The sequence below is a fragment of the Enhydra lutris genome, unplaced genomic scaffold, assembly GCF_002288905.1.
Source record: "Enhydra lutris kenyoni isolate GAN:26980312 unplaced genomic scaffold, ASM228890v2 scaffoldscaffold62, whole genome shotgun sequence".
NCBI classification, from domain to species: Eukaryota; Metazoa; Chordata; class Mammalia; order Carnivora; family Mustelidae; genus Enhydra; species Enhydra lutris.
The window spans coordinates 10,438,312-10,464,648 of NW_019154146.1; the positions used below are offsets into that span (position 1 = coordinate 10,438,312).

The window sequence follows — 26,337 nt, forward strand, 5'->3', positions numbered from 1 at the left end:
TCACTTATTACAATAAAAACATCCCTTCAGACTTTGTGTATGTTTATGAATATAATTGTATGTAAGTGTTTTACCGTTCTATTCTGGAGCCTTTTCTCACTGAATAGCCACAAGAACATCTTTGCACAATAGACTGTGCAAATCTCCATCACTTTTAATGGCTACCTGGTGTTCCATTATATTATAATTTATGTAATCAGTCTCCTGCCAATAGCACTTATATTGTAATTTTTCACTATTAAACACCATAGTGAACCTCTGTAGGTGTGCATCTTTTTATACTTTTCTCAGTCAGGAAATTTATCCTAAAGACAGCTGATGTTATTGTTGATTCCAGGGGCATTTAAAAATGTTTTTGATGTCCAGAGTACAAAGTTTATACATTTAGAAGATATTGACAGTGCATACAGGTTTCCTAGCACTCTCGCCATTAGTGGCTTCTATTACTTTGAAATGTTTGCCAATCTGATAAATGGAAAATAATCTCTTTCTTCCTTTACTATATCTCTCAAAAGTCCCGCTGCTCTAAAGGCTTTTATGCAAATAGTCTGTGATTGAAGTCTTACACATCTCTCCAGCCCCCGTATTGCCTCCTGATCTGATATAGCTTACTTCTTTCTCAAGAGCCCAGGCTTCCTTTTCCTTAAAATCAAAAAGTAAAACATGTCTTAATTATTTCTCCAGAAATTGACATCTGTCTTACCTATTCTAAGATTCTTTAAGAGAGGTAATAATATCTTTCTTCTAGGACAATATTGGATTTATTCTAATAAAATGTATTTTCTCCAGCTCTTTCTGGTAGCTGCTGCTAAGTATACTTTTTAATGTTAATGTGTATGCTCATTTCTTAATGACCTTATGACCAGCTTTGATCATAAGCTTTGATTAGGCTTTTGCTAATTACAGTAAAATCTCTTTCTTTTGACTTTTTGCTGATTTCAGTATCTGATAGATCTTATATTAAATATGTTTATTCTGACACCATTTTTAAGTTATTTGTCTCAAATGAAGCAACACTGTAGGTGAACGCTAGGACCACAGATATAAATAAAATAAATAATATAATATAATAAATATATATATTTATATATATAATAATAAAATAAAATAAATAAAATAAATAAAAAATAAAATAAATAAATATAATAATAAAAAAAATAAATAAAACTATGAAAAAGCTTAGAGGTTTTTAATATCTAAGATATTTAAGAAGGAAATAGACTGTATGCTTTGTACTTTTCTTTGGTTCCAGTCAGAGGTTAAAAACAAATCCATTTCCTGGCAAATTGTTTAATGGTGACCACTTCTGAGGGATCTGCAGGGGAAGTCAGAAGGGTGACTAAAATATGTCCCTTCTGCATCCTTGCCTAATCTAATGTGAGAACTTCCAAACATCTCTACCAGCTTCTGTCCCCAGGAAGCAAACTTCAGTTCCTGACTCTGATTACCATAACATCAGCACACCCAGCTTCACTTCCACTTCCTGATGGATCTTACTAGAATGCCTAGAACACAGAGTCATCATGATCTCACACAGGTAGTTCTGTCTGTCAAGCTGAGGGCCTTCAAACAGCGTAAGCATTGAGGAATATATTCCTGGAATCATTTTTAAATTAATTGGAAGTGGCACTGTGCATCACTTAAATTTAGGTCTGAGGTGACAAGAACATCTCTATAACCCTTATTTCCCACTCACTGCAGCTTTAATGGGCTTGGCATCCGGTGGTAAGAGGCACTCAATGAGGGAATTTGGTGACAGAGAGACCGAATCACAGGCACTTGCTCAGTTTAAAATGGGAGATAATGACCAATGTCATATTTTGTTTTCTGAGGTTTTTTTTTTTTTTTTTTTTTTTTTTTCGCCCTAAGCCAAGGGGGCAGGAAAAGAAAAAAACAAAAACAAAAACAAAAAAACGGCTTTTTTATTGGCATATTGCCAAAATACCTCTTCTAAAAACCCACCAGTTTCCTTTTATAAGTAAAATAGGACCCCAAGCATTTTATAAAGTGGGAATGTGCTACAATTATTAGAAAAGATAAGCTCTGCCATAAAAGCCTTCTTGTTCCAAAGCCTGACACAAATCAGGCTTAATCACCTCAGGAATGTTCCCGGCCTTATTCCACTGGAAGAAAAATATCCTTGATTTCATTTGGGTTTTCTTTTTCTTTGTCCTTATTTCTAATATGGAGCATAGAAAATTGGACTCAGATGAGCAGATCTCTCTAAATAAGGCACTGTGGAACAAAGACCCAGTAGCCTACGCTTCCCCCTACGCTTTGTTTTAAATGGTGCCTATTATTGGTTGGTCACTTAGAAATACCTAGGAATCTATAAAACATTTTTACATGTATATGTTGATATATTTATATTTATTATTTTTCATTTCCCGGTATATCTGATAATGAAGTGGTCTCTCAAATTGAATTCTCCTGACCAAATAATTTTAAGAAGAAATCTTTTTAATGTGCTGTGTATCATTCCACAGTGTAGACTGTGCTGAACATAATTTCTCTAATTTTTGATGAACCAAATATATATATCGGATATATATCAGTTATTGTTTGTTACTTGTGCTAATGGATACTGGCCTTTTATAGTTCTTCATTCTTTTTGTAATTTTTCTCAATCCTAGTTTGGCTCTTATTTTTTCCTTCCCACTATTCCATTTCCTTCTGAGATGCTGCTGCCTTACTTTATACATTTTATGCTAGGTTCCTTGCTTTGCCTTTAAAGTTGCTCCTCTGAGGGTCCGTCTGCTCTAGCTTCATCCACACACAGAAGGCTGCCAGGTCTGCGTCTCTAGTTGACTTCTGAGCTCCTTGCTCACGGACCCACTTGCCGGACACCTGCTTGGATGTCCTGCAGGTGTCGCGTGTGTTCCCACAAGAATGTTATTTTCTGCCCTCCCCCCGTCCCCACGCAGCACCCTACTCCCGGATCTCATGGTGAGTGGCGGTGTCATCCGTAGCGCCGCCCAGAGGGAAAAGCTGGACTCTCTTCATGACCACACTCTTTCTCACCCCTGTATCTAATCACTCAGCATGTCTTGCTTCTCCCACACGCCCACTGCCATTGACCCTGCCCCAAGATTGTCATGACGGACCTCTGTTCTCCCTGCCTCCCACCCGGTTTCTCCGTAGTCCTTTCTCCACACTGCGAGAGGCTCTGACCTTCATCTTCCCCAGAGTTCATCCTGCATCTGTACCACTCACTCTGCCTTTCTTCATGTCACCGTGGGCGAGGTGTCCATGCTGCGGGCATAGGTCCATCACGTCCATCTGTCAGAGGACCTTGCTCCCAGGATTACCCCAGCCTTTGCTGATTGTCAGCTCCCCGCCGCTGCTGTGTGTACAGACATGTTCCAGCTCCTTCCGCCTCTGCACATTCTCTCTTGCTGTTCCCCATCTTTCTCCAGCTACTCCTTTGGTCCGTCAGCCCCCAACTGAACATTCGAACACAGTCTGCGCCGTCGGCCGTCGGGTTTGCCCTGCACATGCCTGCTGCACATCAGTGGTGTGGCCCAGAGGCACGCAGCAACCTGGGTCTCACTCAGGACTCTCGGTCTCCTCACCGCCTCTTGTCGCTCCCGTTCAGGCTGTGTCCCTCCTGTGCCCCCAGCTTCCCAAGCCCAGAACCCAGCAGAGACTCATCATCTCGGCTTCTCTCATTTCCCTTCATTCCCTTCATGTCATCCACGGGCAAGTCCCGCTTGTTGGCTGTGCTGCCAGACACGGCCTGGCCCCTTTCATCTCTTGCCATTGCATTCACCTTTTGCCTCGCAGAGTTTTCCGGCCTCTTCTTTCCTTCCCCCCGAACTCTCCCTCCACACAGCAGCTGGAAAGATTTGTAAAGTGTCAGATGACGACACTCTGAACAACGCTTCAGAGGCTCCCCGTGAAGAAGTCTCGTGGGATGTAGCCCCACCTGCCGGCCGGCCTCCTCTTGGACCACCCAGTCACCCCTCCCACCCGCCGACACCCCCCTGCCCCCCCACCACACACCAGCCTTCCTCCTGAGGGCCCTTCCTCCTGCTGGTCCAACAGACTCCTTGCCCAGGTGCTGGCCTGGCGGCTCTGTGTTGGCTTGTGGAGTTTCAACCCTGTTTGCGTTCGTCTCCCCCGAGAAGCTTCCCCAGACCATCAGTCCCTCTCTGAAAGCATCCTGTTTGCTTCTTTTCACAGCACTGTTGCAAAATGAAATTATATTGACCATTTGCTTGTCTCATCTGTCCTCACAGAAAGAATGTAACTTTTAAGAGGATAGAGACCTCGATTGTCTTGTTCACTGTTCAACCTCAGCACCTGATAGAGTACCTAGCACGGAGGGTGTGTCCAGTAGACATGTGTTGGATGAAATCTGATCACTGTTTCTGCCATTTCAATGGCCCACTCTTCCCTGGAGAATAAAATCCAAGTTCCTTGAAATGGTTTGGTTGCTCTCTGGTCTCGCTCCTACTCATTTTTGACCCACTGGTTCTTAATGGGGGCATTTTGACTTCCCCTCCCCACAGAAGAAAGATACTTGACAACATCCATAGACATTTCTGGTTATCATGATGGTGGGCGTGCTCTGCCATTCCATGGATAGAGGTCAGGGGTGCAGCTCGGTGGCCTGCACTGCACGGGACTGGCCACAGAAAAGGGATCTGATGCAAATGTCCACAACACAGTGCTCAAGACTCTGGCTGGTTCTCTCTTTGTTGCACTCAGAGTTCTAGCCTTGCCGAAAGGCCATGTCCTTCTAGCCTCTGAGCCTTGACCTTGCTAATGTCGCCACTGAACATTCCTTCCTCTTCCTCTGTTTCTGCTGCTGGCTCTGTTCTTTGCCTAGATGGGGTCTTGAGGCAAACAAGGAGTTCATCTGTTCCGGCAGTTTTGAGACTGTAAAAGATAACTTAAGTTTCCACCTTTAGGTGGAATTTAAGTTTTAGGTAAATTTAAGTTTTTACCTAAATTGAAGGTAACTTCCATGTACAAACATATTCTTCATGTCATTTTTTTTTTTTTTAGATGAATAGAACTGCTTTGAGGACTACAGTATTATTTCTATTAATCCAACCACAGAGAATAATTGCAGTGAATTAATAAAAACGCACCTATTTAGAACCTAAATCCATAAAATTAAGCTTTGTCAGTTTTTAGCTACAATTTGGGATATTTAAACATCTATCAGTGAATTTTAGTTTCTTTGTTTTTCGTGATTTGTGCTCCGTTAAAATATTTCACTTTTGAAAGATAAATGCATGTGGCTCTTCTAAGTGCATCAAAAATTATGTGTCGATAATGCCCTTAAAGAACAGAATTGAGATTTGGATACTTTATTAGATGACCTTGCCAATTCCTGTTATGATATTTGAATACCATCAATGCAAGTTGATTGCAGTGTTTTGACTTGACAGTCTGCCCTTGTTTTATTAGGAAACAAAGCTTTGTGGCCCTACTTTTGTCCCTCCCCAGCATTCCCATATCACCGACAAAGGAAAATGCTCTAAGGTGCTGGTATTTGTAAAGACCCCCACACAAGGATTACAAAGTTATATAGGTTTTAGTATATGAGCAATAGAATCACAGCCCACTGATTTGTTTTAAAACTACAATTTGCATTTTATGATTTTTAAATCACAAAGAAGATTTTTAAAATAATTATGTTTATATAATGCTCTACTTGCTGATGAGTTTATAGCTTATAATATTAATTAATAGTGCTTTCATTGCAGCTTCTCTCTCTCTCTCTCTCTCTCTTTTTCATATCAAGGGTTTTGTGCAGTGGTTATTTTATAAAGCTTTCCAAAGAACGAAACATTTTTTTACAGGATGAAAATATTCTCTCTGCCATTGAGCATTTGTTTTATTGTGTGTCTAGTGCTGCAGAATTTCTTTTTTGTATGTTCTGACTTGGTAGGTATTGGCTTTGGCTTTGAAAACGGTTAAGAAATCTTTCAGCTTATCCATATCTTTATCTGAATTGTATACATCAGCCTTGCTAAGAAACCCCAAACAGGTACCTACACATTTTACCTACCCCTTAATTTAAAACTTTGACACCAGGTGGATTCTCCAGTTGTGCCTTTCTATTTCTCTCATCTTTCAGTGCTCTGGCCTTACTTCACTGGGTTCTATACTCCTTTTCTACCATGAATATTTACTGAATTCACTTACCGAGCTCTGTTCTAAAGGATCGTGATATGCTCTAAATAAAAGGTGATCTCTTTGGAGTGACAAGTTCCTAAGTAATTACATTTAATAGTGTGTGATTAATCCCACAATGGAGAGAGGTACAAAAGACACTGGTGGCGTAGGATTCTTAAAAGTCACTTCTGCTTGGGGGATCGTAGAGACTGAGAGAATGGAATATTTGAACCGCACTCCTAGCTAGAAAAAGGGCAGGGGACCTGGGGGAAAGTCTAGGCAGAAGGAAGAGAATGACTTACTTGGAACCATTGCTGGTCCAGAGACTTGCTGGTCATCTTCATTTCTTGCTTTCTCCCTCCTAAGTGATGTCATCAAGCATAATCCTGCCATCAGCTATAATATTATGCTGTATTTTGAACAGATAATTTGAGTTAGGTTTTCCATTCAAAAGGAATAAAGAGCCACCGAAGACAGGTCATTAGGGAGCTATCTGGCTGTATTTGGCTTTGCACGTCTTTGAGTAGACCTAAATCTGCTCCGGGGGTCATGTACGTCTCTTTGTCTGTCTTAGTTCTTCCCTTCTTACCTCAAGACTTACTGTAAATAAAAAGCTGCTTTGTTTGAGGTATTTTTATTTTGGAGAGTGTTATTTTCTCAAAATTGATTCAGTTGTGGCTAAGGGGAAAAACTGAAGAGGCAGCTGTCAGAGATTTTATTTCTGAAGAGGTTCAAACTCTAGAAAGAAAATTACTTTCGAAAGAAGTCATTTAGCTATGAGTCTTTATGTGCTTGAATTTCATCCTCAAGAACACTTATCTTGGAAAATGACTTGACTGGTCAAAGGAATCATTATAGGAAGAAGGTGGGAACAAGCATCAGGTTAAAACATTTCAATTACGACTGGGATAAAAGAAACTATCAAAAGTTGGTCCTTTAAAAGGATCCCTCGAAGATGTTAGCCACCGTTAAATAAAGATGATCATTTGAGAAATTCCAGTTTTCAATTTGAGAAATGGTTACCATAAATCTGACCACTATTGTGGAGAGAACTTACGTATGTGGTTCTCTCACCATTGTGTGTGTCATGAGGCTTGTGACCACATACTTTCCACATGGGGTGTCTGGTCCCTGCTAGTGTGCTAAGTCACACTGAAATAGGATGGCAGGAACCCCATTAATAGCCACACTTTTCCTCCGCTCACCACCTCCTCTGCTTATTATTCCTGTCTTTCTAGACTGCATTTCCGTGGCAGAAAGAGTAAGAATAGCTTTCCCAGTCCTAAATATGAAATATTTAATAGAAGGCTATCTCCCCACCTTTCGACTCAAGAAGTCTTTTTTAATCAGGACTCTGAATCACAGCCTTGCCTTTGGCATGAGAAGGAAGTAACAGCGTCTCGCGTGAGTTTTCGCTGCCAGACCAGCGCGCAGTCGACCACTTCCCCTTGTTGTCGCTGCTGTGACTTCCCAGCAGTTGTGGGTCATGGTCGTGACTGTATGAAGGCAGTGGAACCTTTCCAAAAAGAAAGTTCTCAAATTGGGTACAACCTAAGTCAGGAGCCCCACCTCTCCTACAGACGCAGAGAAATGATGAAGGCGGCCATTTGGAGACAGAGCGCACCCACCTTATTCGTGCCGGCAGGGATACACTTCAGAAAATATAACCCTATTTTTATCTGTACATATTGGAATTATTTTTACTTGGCATCTATAGCAAAAATAGAAAATCAGTAATCCTGGGGATCTTGGTTGGCCCATTATTCACGTTAAAAATTGCAGAGACTTCGTGTTTATAAAACTTTCACTTCAGAATTCATCTGCTAGAGAAGTCCTTTTCCCACCCCAGTCCAAGGCAGAAATTTCCCCGGAGGCCCTGGCGATTCCCGGGGGCCCGGCCGCCTTGCGCAGCCGCGGTAGTGGGCCGCTGGGCCCGCCGCCGCCACGGCCCTGCGCAGCCGCAGTAGTGGACTGCGGGGGCGCCCAACCGCCACGGGCTTGCGCAGCTGCAGTTGCAGGCGGAGGGCACGTTTAACGGTCACCCGCAGCTTTCCATCCCGCCTGGGAGCTTGTCTGGCGCTTCCCTCCTTTCTCCCTCCACTTCTCGAGTGAGTGGCCATGAGTCGGGCCATGGGAGTCCTGCGTGCCGGCCGGAGAGTGGGCGCCGGGAGAGTGAATTGGCTGTGTCCCCGCCAAGCGGCGGGCCTCCCTCTCACGGGCGCTTGGGCCGTCCCCCCCGTGTGCAAGATGGCAACCGTCAAGTGTGAGCTTATCAAGAACTTCGCGTCCGAGGAGGCCGTGCCTCACAACAAGGTCTCCATCATCGGAACCGGATCGGTTGGCATGGCCTGTGCTATCAGTATCCTGTTAAGGGGCTTGACCGATGAACTTGCCCTTGTGGATGTTCATGAAGACAAACTGAAAGGGGAGACGATGGATCTTCAGCATGGCAGCCCCTTCGTGAAAATGCCAGCTATTGTGTCCAGCAGAGATTACCGCGTCACTGCAAACTCCAGCCTCGTGGTCATCACCGCAGGGGCACGCCAGGAAAAAGGGGAAACACGGCTTAATTTAGTCCATCGAAATGTGGACATCTTTAAATTAATGATTTCCAGTATTACCCAGTATAGCCCTCGCTGCAAAATGATCGTTGTTTCCAACCCAGTGGATGTACTAACTTACGTGACCTGGAAGTTGAGCGAATTTCCCCCAAACCGTGTTATTGGAAATGGTTGTAATCTGGACACGGCCCGTTTCCGTTTCTTGATTGGGCAGAAGCTCGGTATCCACTCTGACAACTGTCATGGGTGGGTCCTGGGAGAGCATGGAGACTCGAGTGTGCCTATGTGGAGTGGAGTGAACGTCGCTGGTGTCCCTCTGAAGAGTCTGAACTCAGACATAGGAACTGATCAAGATCCTGAGCAGTGGAAGAATGTCCACAAAGATGTGGTCGCTAGTGCCTATGAGATTATTAGAATGAAAGGTTATACTTCTTGGGCCATTGGCCTATCTGTAGCTGATTTAACGGAAAGTATTTTGAAGAATCTTAGAAGAGTGCATCCAGTTTCCACATTAGTTAAGGGCCTCTATGGAATAAATGAAGAAGTATTCCTCAGTGTTCCGTGTATCTTGGGAGAGAATGGTATTACAGACCTTATAAAGATAAAGCTGACCACAGAAGAAGAGGCATGTCTGAAGAAGAGTGCAGAAACGCTTTGGGAAATTCAGAAAGAGCTCAAGCTTTAAAGTTGTTGGAAACTACCTTTCTGAAGTTACTGAAGGGATAGTAGTTACAGGGTTTTGTTTGTCAATTTTTTTTTTTTTTTAAATAAGCTTGAATTTCTACAAGTTAGAAACAGGAAAGGAAGTAGAGTGAGTTGCCCCCCAAGCTTTTTTATTTAGCATCTAGATGTCAGGATGCTTTTTTCCCCCATAGTTCCTAAGTGACGGCATCGAAGGAGGTGTTTTTGTACCACAGATGTACCAGCACGTGCTATGTGTGTGTCTGTGTGTGTATTTGCTTTTTGGTCCAAAAAGGATTAGGATATAGGCATTTGTGTTACAGAAATGATAGTTTTCATTAAGTACATGTTCTTTCATTCTGGATGGCTTATACTTACTATGTTTATTTACCATTTTGAAGACGTTGTAACTTCCTCTACAATGTAAAAATAAATGTACCTACAGAAGTACTTTCTGTAATGAAGCCATGAGCTGTCTTCATTCCACTGTGACAGTCTGTCACCTGGGCCTTAAAAAAAGGCATTATAAAATGGGAGCTGCAAGTAGGTCCTGTTTATTTGGGGGCAGAGGGGCACATGCACACACGTACTCTTGTATGGATGCCAGCGAAGCAGGATCATTAGGTTAAAATGTGAAAAGAGGAGTGATCTGGTTGGCAGTTGTTACAAAGTGTTTAATGCAGTAAAATACAAAGCTTTTAGAAAGAGGCCTGACAGAGATGGCAAGTGTTACTGTCACTTAGCAGGGAAAGGAAATATACTTAGATTTTGGAGTTGTTAAAAACCAAGCCTGACTAACGTTATTTTAGAACTGCCTCTGAGAACCTGACCTGTTAGCAGGTGAAATCAGGAAGTGTGTTACAAACTGTCCTTGTTCGGTCCTGTCTTACCAGAAGATTGGGCCCTGACCCCAAGATGCTCCCGTGTCATCCCTGCTGCTAGTTCACTTCACATTAGCAGAAAGCTTTTGTGTTTCAATTTTGCCCTGTTAGTGTCCTAGAAATTGGTTATTTTAATGAGTACTCCAAGGATTATATTTCTCAGGAAGTTACACATTCACTTTTTATTCCTTAATCAATGGACTTTACTATAGATGCTAAACTTTATGCATCTGATAACAGTGAGGGTTTAGGAGAAAGTGAAGGTGCTTGTCAGGCCTTTACCTAAATGATGTAATAACTTAGAAAATAAGAAAAAAAATTTTTTTAATATTTTTATTTTAAAGAGAGCGAGCACACAGGAGGAGGAGAGGGAGAGAGGATCTCAAGCCGACTCTGCTGAGCACAGGCCCGATGCAGGGTTCCATCTCAAGACCTTGAGATCACAACCTGAGCTAAAGCCAAGGGTCAGATGCTTAACCAACTGTGCCACCCAGGCACCCTGAGAAAGATTTTTAAATTCGTGTCAGCTTTCCTAATGCAATGGAATATTAAATAAATAATACGGTGTCTTTAAACATATTTCAAGATCCATGTGGCTATCAGCAGGGGTCATCAAAATTGAAAGGTACCAGCATCTACTCCAGTCCTGGAATGCCTGGGTGGCTCATTCTCTTAAGTGTCTGCCTTCAGCTCAGGTCATGATCCTAAGGTCCTGGGATCGAGTCCTGCATCGGGCTTCTTGCTCCCTCTGCGTACTCTTTCCCCCTGCTTGTTCTGTCTTTCTCTCTCTGACATAAATTTAAAGAATAAAGCCAGTCCTCCTTAGTTGAATTTTATCAAGTAGACCTAGGACAGCAGTCTGCCCCCCAAATGACCCTTTACCCTAGTGATCAGAGCTCCCATACTATTTTATTGGAAACATCTAGAAATGTTCTGATTACCCAGGAAGTAGTATCATATAGTGGGACAAACTGATGTACGGGGCTTTTGGAAAATGGAAAGAACAGTGGTTTGGCTGTTCCAGCTGATTCTAAGAGTCGTTTAAGCTTAACTGCACAGAGTTCCTCTTCCCCTTTGCCCAGCACTTGAGTTTTCATTCAGCCTTGTTTCAGCCAAGTTTAACGTAATTTTGAAGGGGGTCAGAGGATGCCCTAGGTTTGTTTTGTAATTCTCTTCACTATGTCAGGATAGGCTGGGTTATACTACAGTGAAAAACAGTCTCCAAATGTGTGGTTTAAAACAACAAAGGTTTATTTCTCTTGTAAAATCCAGTGTGGGTTTACGTGTGTCTCTCTAGGGGAGCTGTCCTACCCAAGGTGGCTTCGTACCTCAGATTGTTTTGATCTTGAGGCACCTCTGTAGTAACACAGGTCTCCTTGTTTCCGTGGCAAGGTAAGAGTGGCCTGGATGTGATGCCCATTTCTTCTGCCAGAACTAGTCACATGGTTACCTAACTTCAAGAGGGTGGGGAAGTTGAAACCCCTGTGTCTAGAAGTCCACGACTTCTGGTTATCAGGGAACATTGCTAACAACCTGCCATACCATTCTAGAGTGGTGGCCATTGTAGGAGTATATATGCTTTTGAAATCCTTCTTAGTGAAAGCTGGTATGTGATTAGAGGTTCTAGAGGTACCAAGTTTTCCAGGTCACGGGACCAGGGTGGTGAAAGAGCCCAGGGCGTCAGTCAGTTGTACTTAGAAAACATGTCACCGTGGCTGGTTTAACCTCTCTGACCTCTGGTTTCTCATATTCAAAGTGCTGGCTCTCATTTCTGCTGCATAGAATTGTAAAGACTAAGTAATAGCCCCGTGCTTGGCACAGTGCCTGGCATCCAGGTCATGTCAAATGGCAGACATTTTTATTCCTGTTGAAGTAACAGAGTCTTATTCTATTTTATGGAGAAGCTGAATTTCCAGGTTCTTCAGAATTACTCTTGGTACCATCATTATTCACATATCCGAAGGCTTTCTCATCACTTGTTCCTAAAAAGCTTTTGTCATGCTACATCCAGCACTGACGTCCTGCAAGAGGCAATTGAAGTAAAGGAGCTGGTGAATGGCAAAGACATTGTACAGCTTGAGCTTTTTATTCCAATAACTGCTTATTTTTTTAAGAATAGATGCTATAAGGATTCTCTCAAATTAATTGGTTACATAGCAGCTTTTAAGGAGTTTTTCAGCACACCATATATTAGACCAAAAGTCTTCTTTTTTTTTTTTTTCCTGCCAAGACACGCATGATGAATGCGCAGCAGTGTCCCAGGTCTCCCTGCTGGCATCCTGGCTTTATGGCCCTTTACAAAGCTGTTGCAGTGTGAACGAGAGTAACATTGTTAGAGGCACAATCTTGAATCTGTTCTGATGTCTGAAAAGTTGCTCATACTCAGTCTTTCGAATGTCCATATTATGATGAAGTACTTACAGTAGGTTTCCCAGTTGTCATGACATTGTATTTGATAACTACCTTTAGGAAGTTGTACTTTCCAATAATATGACAACCCATCACTGCTGGACACAAACACTGGAACTTAAGGATGAGGTTCTTGAGCAGTGGACTTGATGCCCAGGGGGTGCCATTCCTGTCTTAGTCTTTGTGGAGAGCAGCCGCTGGAGCTGCACAGTACACAGTGGCCCTGCTTAGAAGGGTAGCCCTGTGACCCCTAGCCAAGGTCAAATTCTTCCCGGTCCGAGGAAAGAGGGAAGAGGAGGGAAGAGATCCCAGAGTTTGCAAAATGCTGCAGAGTAAAATTGAGTTGCTGGATGGAGACCTAGTTCCTAGCATGCCCCATCCTCACCAGACTGTTGGGATGTAGGGTAGGGAATGGGTTTATGCCAGTAGCTGTCAACGTTATTGTGGAATCTAGTACATCGGTGTTATAATCAAATTTGCTTAAATTAACTCAACCCCTAAATCTTTTCAAGCACATTTTTAAGCAGAAGGTTCTGTTAGCCTGTGATAGCGTATTACTGATAGACCCACACCTCTAAACTGCTTATCAAAAATTGACAGAGGTAAAAAAAAAACAAAAAAAAAAAAACCAGCAACAGCAACAAAAACCGTGAAGGTTTTCGTTTCCTATCCATATAACAAAAATAGTACGAACTTAAAAACCTGCTGTGGAACCCTTGCTTAAAGCAACATAAGGCCCTGTTTATAACTTAAATGTGGACTCCAGGTTTCCATTTCCACAGCTGTAAAATTAAAGAAGAGGCCTGAATGGTCCACTTGCCTCCCTTCCTTTACATCTCTTTGAAGCCTGTCTATTCCTAATTGGCTCTTTCTTAAGATGATTCCTTGCGGTAGCTCAGTAACTCATGTATGACTCTGGGAGCAAGTAAATGATACAATACTTGGGAAATTAAAGGCAAGGGGAAAAAAAAGTCCGTCCAAGAGGAGGAAATGGGAACACAGGCCCCCATGCTGAAGTAGAACGCCCACCCTTTACTCCTCCCCAGACCTCAGCTGCTTCCCCCGCCCTCCTCCCTTCTCAGCAACTGCCCGTGTCCCACATCCCTGAGAAGGTAAAATGGTAAATGATTCATGTCCTCGCTCTCTGACACCCCATTTGAAAACTCATTAGGTTTAGTTTTGACAGATGTTCAACCAGTAAAGGCTAAGGGAAAGAACTAGGCAGCACATTGTAGACCCTGACCAGAGATGTCTTTGAACTGAGAAAGTGTATGCAAAAGATTCCTCAGTGGGGCCATGTTGGTATTTTGGACAAAGCAATTTTTTTTTTTTTGAAGATTTTGTTAATTTATTTTAGAGAGAGCCCGAGAGAGAGGGAGAGGGATAAGCAGGCTCTCCACTGAGCAGGGAGCCCCACGTAGGGCTCAATCCCAGAACCCTGGGATCATGATCAGAGCCAAAGGCACATGCTTAACGGACTGAGCCACCCAGGTGCCCCCAAAGCAGTACATTAGCTATTTAGAATCTTTCCCCACCCCCAATGCAAATAGCAGTTCACTGTGCTTATGGCAACCAAAATGGCATGACACGATTTGAGAACTGCTGTTGGGAACTACAGTTCCAGTCCCTCCCCAGTACTACCTCTGGTTGACAACCTCTCATGGAGGACTTGCCACAGTACAAGCTGGAGAGTTGCATGGAAGACTGGGCTAGGGAGAGGCATACCTGCCGTGGACGTGTGTGTCTTGGGTACTGGAGTCTGGGACCCAAACATTGAGGTGGTTGGCACGGACCTCCTACAGACTACATAGAATAGGTAGCCTCCTGGATCTCCCAATGTCAGAAGACTTAGACCAAAATGACAGTGACCTATAATGTTTTAACAGATCTATCATATCTATGCATGTGAACTGTGTTCTTGCAGCCCAGCACTGATGATGCTGTCATGCCAACAGCTAGTAGGTCACCAAACACCACGTGCTGGGTGCTGTGCTCGCGTCCTCACCACCGTGTAAGCGGTTGATGATCTCCATTCTACACACGTGGGATCTACCGCTTAGAGACAGGAAGCAGTTTTCCCAGGTAGTGGAGTTAGGATTTGAACAGAGAAGTCTATCCAGTACCAGAGTCTGTGCTGCACTCACAGTGCTGCAGGGACTGGAGCGCATGCCTAGCACTTGACGAGGCCTGAACACGACACACTGGCTGAATTTAGAAACAAGGGAAGGAACCAGCTTCAAAACCAAGTGAAGTAAGAAGACATCAGCCAACTCTCAGAACAATCCACCCAGAGATGACTTGGTGCTGGTGCTGTCAAGGAGTGCAAGGTGCTTCACAGCTCTCAGGGGGTCTTTATCCTTGAGAAATGCAGTTCGGATGTGACTGATGAGAATACCATAAGGCCGTGCCATGCTGTAGGGCTGAAGCGATGAATTCACAGCAGGCCCAGATAGATTAAATAACGAACCAAACCGTGTATAGCTTGGACTATCTAGTGGAAAGATGATCGAGCTCCCGTAGTGAGTGCTGCCCTCCCTTAGAGCAGCGCCCTCCGTCCGTGGAGCACCCTGCCGAGTCTCTTCTCTCCATTTCTTCTTTTGGCTCCAAAATTCTTGGTGTAGTTAAGATAAACAGAACTCCCCCCCCCCAAAAAAACCCCCAGAACTCCCATTCTTAGCTGTATCTTTATATATGAAAGCCAACGATACATAGCATTCTTCTGGTAGGAAATAAATATTACGGAGAGTTGACAATTTAAATTATGTTGCCTTCCAGATTTAGAATGGCATTTTATGTTATTTAAAGGAAGAAGAAAAGAGGTTTCTCATTTCCTTTTACGGTAGCAAGAACAGTCCTTACCTTTTATTGTACCCACAAGCAATACAGTATCATTGGGGCAGCAACAGGGTCTCTCTCATTGCTTTGGCTCTTTTCCCCTTCTTTTAATTTTGATAACTGATTTTTTTTCCTTCTTTCAGATGAAAGACTTTCGAAGTAAAATGCAGTCAATATTTCCAGCAATTCCCAAGAACTCAGAATCGCCTCTTGAGTGGGAGGAAGCATTGAAATCCAAATGAGATGAGCATGGTGGGGAAAGTCTAAAACAAACGTCATGGAGAGGGTGGCTTTGGAGATGTCACAGAAGCAAAGGGACTCCCCTGATTTATCATCAGGGACATGTGCATTGCTGACCGAACCCACGGGACGGATGGCGTTCAGTGCTGCACAGGAGGCCTATAGTCTGTGCGCTTTACTTTAAAATTGGGGTGTGGGTGTGTGTGGGTGTGCGTGAAGGTTTTCCCAAAATTAGGAAGATTCTTGCAAAATAATTATATGGATAACCTCTCGGTGGAGAAGATCCCAAGGGAAATCCTTCTGTTTACAAGGGCTAAAACCAAGTTTTGTACCTGGGGGAAAAATAAACGTGTAGTTAACAGATGATGGAAAATCTTTATAGACAGACTCCTAACACCACTAGTACTTCACTGTGTCTAATTAAATGAGTTTCCACAGCCTTTCTTGTTGGATGTAATTGTCAGGGCGTGGAAGGCTTGCTGCTCTTAGGCCCACTCCACAGTGACAGGTTCACAGGGAAACCCTGTCTGTCAGGCAGCGGGTGTGGCTCTGTCATCTGGAACATAGCCCTGGGTTTGCTCCTGCTTGCCAGGTAGCTGATGAGCTCACCCCAAGGCCCTGGAAATTCTCAGACATAGAGAAGAAGCCAGGAACAGATTATGATAACCCAAAGAGACAGTCATGCTAAAATAATAATTGTGGATATAAATTGTGCTTTTTTGAGGAGTTGGTTCTGTGTTCCTAAACATTGACTAATAGTTTGTAGTTTTAACTCAATTGTTAATGTAAAAATAGGCCAGTTACCACCTAGCTTAACAAATATTTTTAACCAGAAAGTTACTGAGGTATTGAGTCTCAGTATTAAGTACTGCCTCCTGACGGATTCTTTTTTTTTTTTTAAAGATTTTATTTATTTATTTTATTTATTTATTTTTTAAAGATTTTATTTATTTATTTGTCAGAGAGAGAGAGAGAGCGAGCACAGGCAGACAGAGTGGCAGGCAGAGGCAGAGGGAGAAGCAGGCTCCCCACAGAACAAGGAGCCCGATGTGGGACTCGATCCCAGGACGCTGGGATCATGACCTGAGCCGAAGGCAGCTGCTTAATCAACTGAGCCACCCAGGCGTCCCAAAGATTTTGTTTATTTATTTGACAGAGAGATCACAAGCAGGCAGAGAGGCAGGCAGAGAGAGAGGAGGAAGCAGGCTCCCCTAGAGAGCAGAGAGCCCAATGCGGGGCTCGATCCCAGGACTCTGAGATCATGAACTGAGCCGAAGGCAGCGGCTTAACCCACTGAGCCACCCTAGGCGCCCCCTCCTGATGGATTCTTACACACAGGCCCACCCTTTCCTGTCCTCCATGACCTCTCAGAGAAAACAGAGGATAATGTCTACGTGCAATTATTTTTACTGGAGATGAACATTTTTTAAAGAAAGTACTTTAATATGTCAGTATATCCCAAAAAATATGGTTGGATATCAGTAGTGCAATTTCTTTATAATTAATTAGGCTTTAATTAGCAATCAGGTTTAATAAGGTACATTTGAAATTTTTCTGTTATAATGAAACCTTTTAGTGCTAAGGAAAATTTTTAAATGAAATGTCAAGTGCATAATGTAACATTTTTCTCTGGACCACGTTACCCTGTTAAAGTTGCTGTATTGTTAATTAATTAAACAGGTGTAAGCAGCATCTGGGATCATATGTAACCCGTTAAAAATCCAGGACTAAAAGGAAAGAAGTGTGGAATTTATCAGGGCGTATGGAGTAGCAAAAACTCTTCGCCCAACTTTCATTTTTAACTAAATCTCTGCTAAGAAAAGATTCCTAGCCTCTGAATGGGATGAAGGAAGGAAAGGCCAGAACCAAACTGAACAGTTTGTGTTCCTATTACTGGCCTGAGTCTAGGAGCAGGGTGGGTGTGCTCTGTTCCCCCATGGCCTGGCACATGGGAGGCCTGAGGAATGAATGTTTGGACACATACTTCTGAGACATGACTCATGTTTACAAACCCTTTCCATACGTCTTTTGTCCTTGAGGGATGGCAGGGTGGCCCCATAAGAATGATCGTGAATCACCTGCTGAGGGAACGTTGACATGGGGACAGACTCCCTAGGCTATACCAGTCATAGGCTCCCGTCGCATTTGAAAAGCAGAAATGGAGTAACGAAACTCAGAGTTTAAAGGAAAACAAGCAGTGTGATCGAAGTGGTATTTTTCTATAGTCAGAACTCAGATATCAGAAGATTTAGTCACTTGTCTATTCCCTTTATACCAGAGGCATATTGTTAAATTGGTTAATGGAAAGGAAAAATGTTGAACAGATAATGTTATTCTTTATGTGAAGTACCATCTGTGTATTGAGTTCTGAATGTTCCGGGATATGGAAGAGAGGAAATGTTATGGAATTTCAAGTTTGCCTTCTTTGCTGTCTTTATCTTGGGTAGAGTATGACAAACATAATCACATTTATCTCCTGGAGCATAAAGAGTTTTAATCACCCTATTAACCAGGATGACATTTTTCACAGACTTAAAAAGGAATAGAACAGACATTATCTCCCCATAAGCAATCCATTTCATGGAGGCTGAGCACTAGAAATTTTTTAAAGGATGGATAACACAAGCCATTTCCATTTCATGCGTAAGCCCACATTAAGGCAGCTTTCCCTAAGAATGTTGCTTACCCTTGTTGAGTGTTAAGCTTTACGTTTAGAATCTCAGCACCAAAAGAGCTATTAGAGAAAGCAATATAGAGAAAATGTGATGGGCAGGGAGGGGCGACTTCCCAGGCCTTGGGATTCATTCACGGGGGAAAAAAAAAACAAAACACAACAACCAACATGTATTCCAAGAGGTTATTGCTACCCTGTAAAAACGTATCCATGGGCTGCTGTTACCTTCAGAGTCAAGAAAATACGATTTCTAAATAACCCCAGAATGAAAAACAAGGCACGGAAAGGACCTCATGCAATGCCGAGCTGCCTTTCGCTACAAGAAACGGGGATTCTGATGATCAGAGTTGGGAGTGAACCACTGTGCGGCCCAGCAGCGAGGAGGCGTGACCACAGGTGACCCTCATTCCGTCGCACTGACTCAGGTGACATCGGAAAAACCTCGCTCGGTGCTCAGTCAAAAGGTGGCATCTGATCACCTCATCTGTCATACATTGCTTTGTTTCATGGACAGTATGGGACTCAACTTGCAAATTAATCATGCAACCTAAGGGGAAAATGTAAGAAATTAAGAAGAAAAAAAAAAAGCCCATGGGGACAAAAGTAATTAAAATCCACTGAATTTAGCTATTTCACTGGGGGCAAAATTTAATCTCTCCTAGGTTTGGTTCATGAAGAATGTTGTATATTGTCACCAATTTTCATGTATCTTCTTTAAAAATAGAGCAAACAGTTAAGTATAAAGTAAAATCAGCCAGGTAAACTATAAAATTATTTCTCCAAATAGTTAAATTTCTCACGAAAGGCAGTAAAATACAGATTTTTATAGTATATTATCATATTCAAGTGAGATGCTTTTCCTTTCTGCCAAGAGTCATTGAATAATATGTCAAGGATCGGGGTCTCTATATCGGTGTTATCAGGATTAATTATCAAAGGCGGTGCTTATATAAGGGGAAAGTGAGCATCTCTTGCAGGCATTGACATTCATCTGTAATAATGAGTGAGGCTGTTAGCAAATTTTGTCTGAAGGCAGGCAACTCAGTTTGGAAGAAAATTAGACCAAGAAGCACATAGAGCTCAACTTTCCTGCCCAAGCAGTGGAGTGACTCAGGACCTAATTTGCATTTCTCGAATAAGCTTGCCTCATTATCATTTGGTGAGGCACGATCCCTTAGTAAAAAGAAAGAAAACAAGAGTGAACACAGGCAAGATATCATGTAAATGTTCTCAATGATGAAGGGTGAAGGCCATTTTTTCCCTTAAGATTTTATTTATTTTGTTAGTAGGAGCAAGCATGAGTAGGGGTGGGGATAAAAGGGTCAGAGAGGGAAGGAGGTTCCCTACCGAGCAGGGAGCTTGATGTGGGCCTAAATCCCAGGACCCTGAGGTCATGACCTGAGCAGAAGGCAAAGGCTTAACCAACGGAGCCTCCCAGGAGCCTGTAAAGGCCTGGTGAAGCTGACCGATGACCGTCCCCTTCTCACCCATGCTGACCACATCTCAGCCACCAAATCTCGAGAACAATAAAAGTCACGTCACAATGAGGAAGGAGTAGCATCTGCACTGGGTTCTGGGACCTGGCAGTGGTTGCTAATTCCCAGTCTCAGGACCAGACAGTCCAAAAATTAAACATCAAAAGCAAAATCCTAATGCATTTACCTTCTCCGCATTACCTTCTTCGAGTCACCGAGCAAGAAGAGATAGAAGATGAGCCAAAGGACAAGTATTACTCAGGATGACCCCGTGTGGGGCCGCAGGGGTGGCCCAAGCAGAACCCATTTGGGCTCCCAGAAGTAATGACAGTGAAACGTTCTCTGAACACAAAAGATTAAAAAAAAAAAAAAAAATCCTGGTGCTTCTCACTTCATTTTAGAGACTTCACTCTCTAGCAACAGCCTCTAGACATAAGGCTCCCCCTCACCTCTGGGCGGAGGAGGTTTATTTTGTAGTCGGAGCCGAGCTGAAGTTTGGCTCCGAGTCCCCAGGACGCGCACACACGCCCCGTGGGCTGCCCCCCCACACCCCCGGCCCGGACAAATGAGACCTAGACCACCTCCCCGGGACCCCAACCCCACTTAGCAAGAAGCCTAATAATTCTACCTAATCTACCCAATTTGTGCCTTCGGGGTAAGCTAAGTCGGTCACACGCAAATGACCCCGCGTGACAGCCCCGCGGGTCAGCCGCTCTGGGTTGCTCCTGCTGGGAGGCCGCGACCACTGCCAGCCAAGCGCGGGCTGGCAGGCTAGTACCCTCCCTCCCGGTCGCCACGCGTGACATGGCTGCCGGAGTGGAAATCAGTAGCATCTCAGATACGCGACAGCCGAGAGTCCCAATGGGCCTGTGCCGTCCTGACCCGGTGCGGTGACTGGATCCGCGGTGGCTCCGGACGCAGACATCACCCTCAAAGCAGCCGTTGGCCCAGTAGCAAGGTGCGCGCAGCGGGTCAGTGCTCAGACCCCCGGCGCCGGTCAGCCTCAAGGCATTGCAGGGGAAGATGCTGCCTCCCACTCGGCCTGTCCACTGCCTCCCCCAGACTGTCCCTTGTCTTCCAGGGGCTCCTCCACCCCTGCAGGAGCACCTGGGGAACAAGACCGGAGCTGATCCTGTGCACAAGCAGAGGAACATTGACTCCAGCCTGGGGAAGCCTTCCCAATGCCTCACCTGGCACATGGTCAAGGCCAGGGGCGGGGTGGTCAGAGTCCTTGGATTTTGGATCCCTGCTCATGTTGCCCAGGTGTCCTGCACCACCCCCTGCGGAGACCTGTTCACGTCTGTCTTCTCGGGGGTTGCTTCTGGTGGATCCAACCCCAGGATCAGCCCCAGCTCTCTGAAAGGAGACAAGTGAGCCGCATGTTGGCAGGTTAAATTAGCCTTTGCCCTGTGTTTCTTTTCCTTTTTTCTTTCAGAACAAGGATCGGTTGATGTGAATGAGAGATTTTGCAAACCTCTTTGGAGGTTCATGTAGTGGGATCCTCTGGGTGGCCCATGAGCACTGCCCAGAGCCCTTCCTCAGCTAGCAACATCCTTCCCCGTCTTGGGGAGTCACTTCCCGAACCTCGTCCTTGTTCGTAGTGAGTTACTAAGGGTCGATTCAGTAGTGATAGGCCAGTAAACATTTTCTCCGCAGCTAAAACTCCTTTATGATCAACGCCGGTATAAACATTTAAAAAATTCTTCACAGAGTACCCATGTCACCAGGCTGTCCTCCCTGAAGGGGGTCTCCAGGAGCTGGTGGGGTCCTTCCCCACCTGACTCTACCCTCCAAACCCCCTCCAACCCTCCTCCAGCCTCCCAACCTTAACCCCAAGACCAGCTCCCGCCCCGCTTACACCTGGGATGACTTTGGGCAAATGACCCATGCAGGCTCAGTGTCTCCATCTCTAAAATGGGTTCAAGAAGCACGTCCACATCACGTGTTCTGGGAGCGCTTCATAAAGCAGCCAGTCTGTGTCACAGGTGCACTTGATCTGACCCTCAATGACAGCCTGGGACTCCTCCTGCAGGATACTCCTGTTCACCCCACCCTCCCAATGCTCTGCCTTCAGATCTCACCCTCAGGTGGAGGGTGGGAGCCCCCTCAGGCCTGGGCTTCCGAGGCCACACCTGCTGGTGAACCAGGCACCATCAAGAGAGAGTCCGCCCTCCAGCCTGGAACGTCCCCTGAGCCCTCAGGGACCGCTGGGCAGCTACAGGGGGAGCAGGGAAAGACTCGGACTTGGGAAAGGAAGGCTCGGGGCTCCTTTGTTACTCTGCCTACACTCACGGTTCTCAAACCTCACTTGAAGCCCTTGTGAAAACCCAGGTCCTGGCCCCACCCCCAGGCCTCCAATTCAGTCGTCTGGGCGGGGCCTGAGAGCTTGCATCTCTGTCAAGTTCCAGGGGACACTGACCTGCTGGTTCAGGCACTACAGTGAGAACCAGGGCCCCATTCTGTCTCTCAGGACCGTGCTAGGAAGAAGAGGTGCCGCGGGAAAGCACCTTTGCTAATCTCCCACTTGCATCCACAGACCACCTTCTCAAGCTCCTGCGAAAGCTACAGCTCATCCCACCCTCCTGATTCGGCTCCCACCTGCCTGCAAAACACACGGGTGGCTGTCACCCTCCCAACCCTGTCCCTGCCCCTTCCCCTCCCTCGTCACCTTAGAATCGCTCTCCTGGGCAGCCTGGCAGGAGTCTCACTGTCATCCAGCTGCCATGTGCCATGGGCACCTCCACTCCCTGCCCCCGGGCGTGCCATCGTTACAGGCAACGCGGACCCCCGGACATGCTCAGGGGGTCGTAGGAAATGAGGTGGGAGCTGACCGTCTTCAGTCCCTGACTATTCACATTTTAACTGGGAAAGGAGACAAGGTCACGGGAAATAACAAGTAGCCGAGATGGGTATGAAAGCCCCAAGGGGAAGAGACAGCAAGGAGGAGAGTCCTTCCCCCAGACCTGGTCAGGGAGGAGGACCTGGAGAGGGCAGGGGAGGGAGGGCCTTGGAGCTGCCTGCAGAGGGAAGAGAGCTTTGCAGGAGGTGGTCCCTGGCGGGTCTGCGGTGCTGGGACCAGAGCCTGGGAAGTGAGTCAGTTTACCCAAGGCTTGGGCTACCAGATGAGAAGTTTGGGTTTTGCCTCTAAGCAAGGGGAAGTCCATGGCGTTTTCTGAGTGTGTGATGTTAGGAAATTGGCATTTCCTTCCTTCCACTCATTCATTCATTCATGCAAATCACTTAAAACACAATTACTAAGCGGCTGGTGGGTGCTGGGTGGGGACATAATCACGTTTAGAGGCCCTCCTTTAAGATTGGACGGGAAGCCAGCCGCGGCCGGCACCCGGGAGGCACCTCCCCCAGGCGGTCAGCAGGAGGCGCCAGGGACCGGAGACACCGCTGAGTCCCGGGGCTGGGGCTGGACAGGGTGCGGGCTGAGGGCTGCACGTTAACAGGTCTCGTTGGCACTAACATTCCTCTCTTTTATTTTTTTTTTTAAAGATTATTTATTTGACAGATCAGAAGTAGACAGAGAGGCAGGCAGTGGGGGCGGGGAGCAGGCTCCCTGCTGAGCAGAGAGCCCAATGCGGGGCTCCATCCCAGGACTCTGGGATCATGACCTGAGCCGAAGGCAGAGGCTTTAACCCACTGAGCCACCCAGGTGCCCCTAACACTCTTCTTTTTAAAGAGAAGGTGAGAGCGCCGGGCAGAGCTGTACCCGAGCGGGACCCCGCGTCCTCTCTGCGGTGAGGTGTCTGAGCTGCCCGGGGGCCCATGGAGGGTGGGGTCTGGTCCCGCAGGCGGTGGCGCCACACGCCCGTCCAGCGTCTTCCTGCCGCTGAGCACGAACCGCTGGGGTCCGGTTCCCTACTCCAGGGTCCCACAGGGAGGGACAGCCACGGATCCAAATAGTGAGAACCCTGGCACTTGCGTGACATTTACGGGGGGGGGGGGGGGAGACTGTTCTGAAGACGCGCGTGTATAAGCTCATTTAACTGTCAGAAACGCCCCGGGAGATGGAGAGGAAACTGGGGCCTTGGGAGGGATGGAACTGTTCCCAAGGTCGCAGGCTGGAGCTCAAGCCACGAGAAATAACCCGCCCAAGTCACACATCTAACTGACGCCACATGTAGGATTCCACCGCGCCCCTTCCCCTGGCGGCCACCCAGGAGGGAAAGACTGGGGACAGAGCGCTAGGAGGCCAGCGATCCCCAGTCCACCGAGCCCGGGGCCTTCGTAAAGGCAGCCGGGAAAGCAGAAATCAAGCTAGAAAGTTGCTAAGTGAAATGCATTTAGTCTCTGCTGGATAAACACAGCTTCACAGCCAACGGGAAACCAGGCTCCAATGCAGAATTCTCGGGGGGGGGGGGGGGCCCCCGCCCCCATACCCAGTCCCGGATCCACGCCTTCAATGCCAGCACCTTGCCGGCATACGCATGTGGACCCCCAGCCTACCGTCCAAGCGCCCCCGGCGCCCCACTAGCCACTCTCACGTCCGACCTGGGGCTATGAACACCTGCGGGGAGGCCTCCGGGAGAAGATGGGCCCAGGGCTGGGCTGGTTGCGGCTTGCGGTCCCCTGCGCCCCAGCCGAGCCCAGGCCCCCTCTCAGCTTTGCACTGTGCTTGCGTGACCCTGCCCCCTCCAGCCCCTCGCTGTGACAGTTAGACCCTCCTGGCACGTCCCTCCCAGGCCCCTGTAATTGTCACCAAGCGAACATAGTACCGGAGACGCTGATGTCCCTCGGAGGGCTAATGCACCGCTTGCAATGTTCTTTTCTTTACTCAGATGAGGAAACTGACAAGAGGCTTCATGTTTCCATCCTTGCTTTAGTTGCCGGAAAGCTCGGTGGGACGCTGAACCTCGAGTCACAGCAATTTTTTTTTTCTTTTTAGGATTTTATTTATTTATTTGACAGAAAGATAGAGAGAGAGCACAAGTAGGTAGAGAGGCAGGCAGAGGGAGAGGGAGGAGCAGGCTTTCCTCGGAGCAGGGAGACCGACGTGGGGCTGGATCCCAGGACCCTGGAATTATGACCTGAGCCAAAGGCAGCGGCTTAACCGACTGAGCCACCCAGGAGCCCAGGGTCACAGCAATTTTATCACCTTCCCCGCTTCCTCCCCCTTCCGTGTGACTTTTCCATTTTCTAGTCCCATTTTAGCAACCTGGTTGTGCTGTCTTTTATTGGATGTTGCCTCAAATCCTTTTTAGAAGCTGACAGGGTATACATTATAAATAAAAAATAAATACAGCTGAAATCTTCCCATTGTCGCTTTCTTATTTCTGGAGTTATCTGAAGGCCTGACACGGCATTTGTGATCAATTCAACATAAAACCTTTTATCCACCAACACGTTTTCAAAATTTCTGTTTCTGCAGGAGACCCTGGGTTGCCATCATCCTGGACTCACAACTGAAAATTTTTCAAGGGAAAGCAGTTTATAAACATTGTCACTTTGAGCAGTGGCTGTTTGCAACACCTCAACTAAATCTTAACAAGTACTGTTTAAAATTTGGGGATCATTCTTAGCGAGCTGGGAATGGCTGAAGGGGGGGGTGTAGCATAGAGTCACTTCTGGTTGGAGAGGAAGGGTCTTGGGGAATTTATACTGTAGCAGAGAGATTCCGATGTCATTCCTTCTTTCTGCCACCCTGAGAGGGACCCAAGGAAGGAGGGACGTCCGGCTAATAGGATGGGGCAGGCGTGCAGAGAGGTAAATGAAAGCTGCCGTTAACTCTAGAGGGGGTCCGGTTCTGACTGAGGAGACCTCTGAGCTACCCAGGGTCAGGACAAAGGCACCTTCTGACCTAAGGCTGGGGAAAGTGAGAGAGGGACGGATAGGCCTTGGTTACAGGCTTTAGTTTTTGAAATCTTAGCCTGTGAGATTCGATATTTGACCATTTTATGTTATCAGTATTTCACAGTTGTAATAGGAAGCAATAATGGAATGAAATGGAATAGTGCAGCACAGCATAAAATATGATAAAATAGCACGGAACAGAAAGTTGTTCGAAAGAAGTAGTAAGTGTGCGGGAGAGCTTTCCACTGACAGTTCTTTCACGAGCTTGGTTCTGACCTTCTTGCCTCAACTCCTATCCACACCCAATCCGGCCCTGCTCGAACCCTCTAGACCCTGGGGTCTCTCTCCCCATCGCTGTCCCCTCTCGACACTCTGAACTTGAAGTGGGACCCTCTCTCTCAGTCGCAGACTGGTTCTTCCGGCCATGACCCTGATTATTCACTCTGGTGGTATCTCCTGTTTCTGTCCCTGGCCTCCTGGCCCCTGGGTCCTCCTCCCACTGATCTCACCGAGGCTCGCCGGGAAAGATGGCATGTTCCTCATCTTCTGGGCTATATGAGCAAAGCACTTTGCCCCTTCAGAAGCAAGTCCTAATTGCTGGTCAGATTTTGAGAGAAGCATAGTCTGAAAAAGAACCTACAAAACTGATTTAT

The 26,337-nt window shown here is 46.0% G+C and overlaps 2 protein-coding genes across 2 annotated transcripts in view; both read left to right on the plus strand.

Annotated features, from left to right (window-relative positions):
* LOC111158687 (transmembrane protein 242) overlaps window positions 1-16,611 on the plus strand; it is a 28,332-nt gene extending 11,721 nt beyond the window's left edge. Inside the window, exon 4 of the mRNA XM_022520895.1 lies at window positions 15,640-16,611. Coding sequence (XP_022376603.1) covers window positions 15,640-15,738 — 99 coding nt within the window. The 3' untranslated portion in view covers window positions 15,739-16,611. The remainder of the gene's footprint in view (window positions 1-15,639) is intronic.
* On the plus strand, window positions 8,044-9,375 carry LOC111158686 (L-lactate dehydrogenase A-like 6A). Its single transcript, XM_022520894.1, has one exon. The coding sequence runs from the start codon at window positions 8,248-8,250 to the stop codon at window positions 9,373-9,375; it is 1,128 nt and encodes a 375-aa protein (XP_022376602.1). The 5' UTR covers window positions 8,044-8,247.
* Window positions 16,612-26,337: the final 9,726 nt, after the last annotated feature.

Coding starts and splice junctions, on each gene's coding strand:
- LOC111158686 (XM_022520894.1), top strand. CDS start 8,248: ATGAGTCGGGCCATGGGAGTCCTGCGTGCCGGCCGGAGAGTGGGCGCC.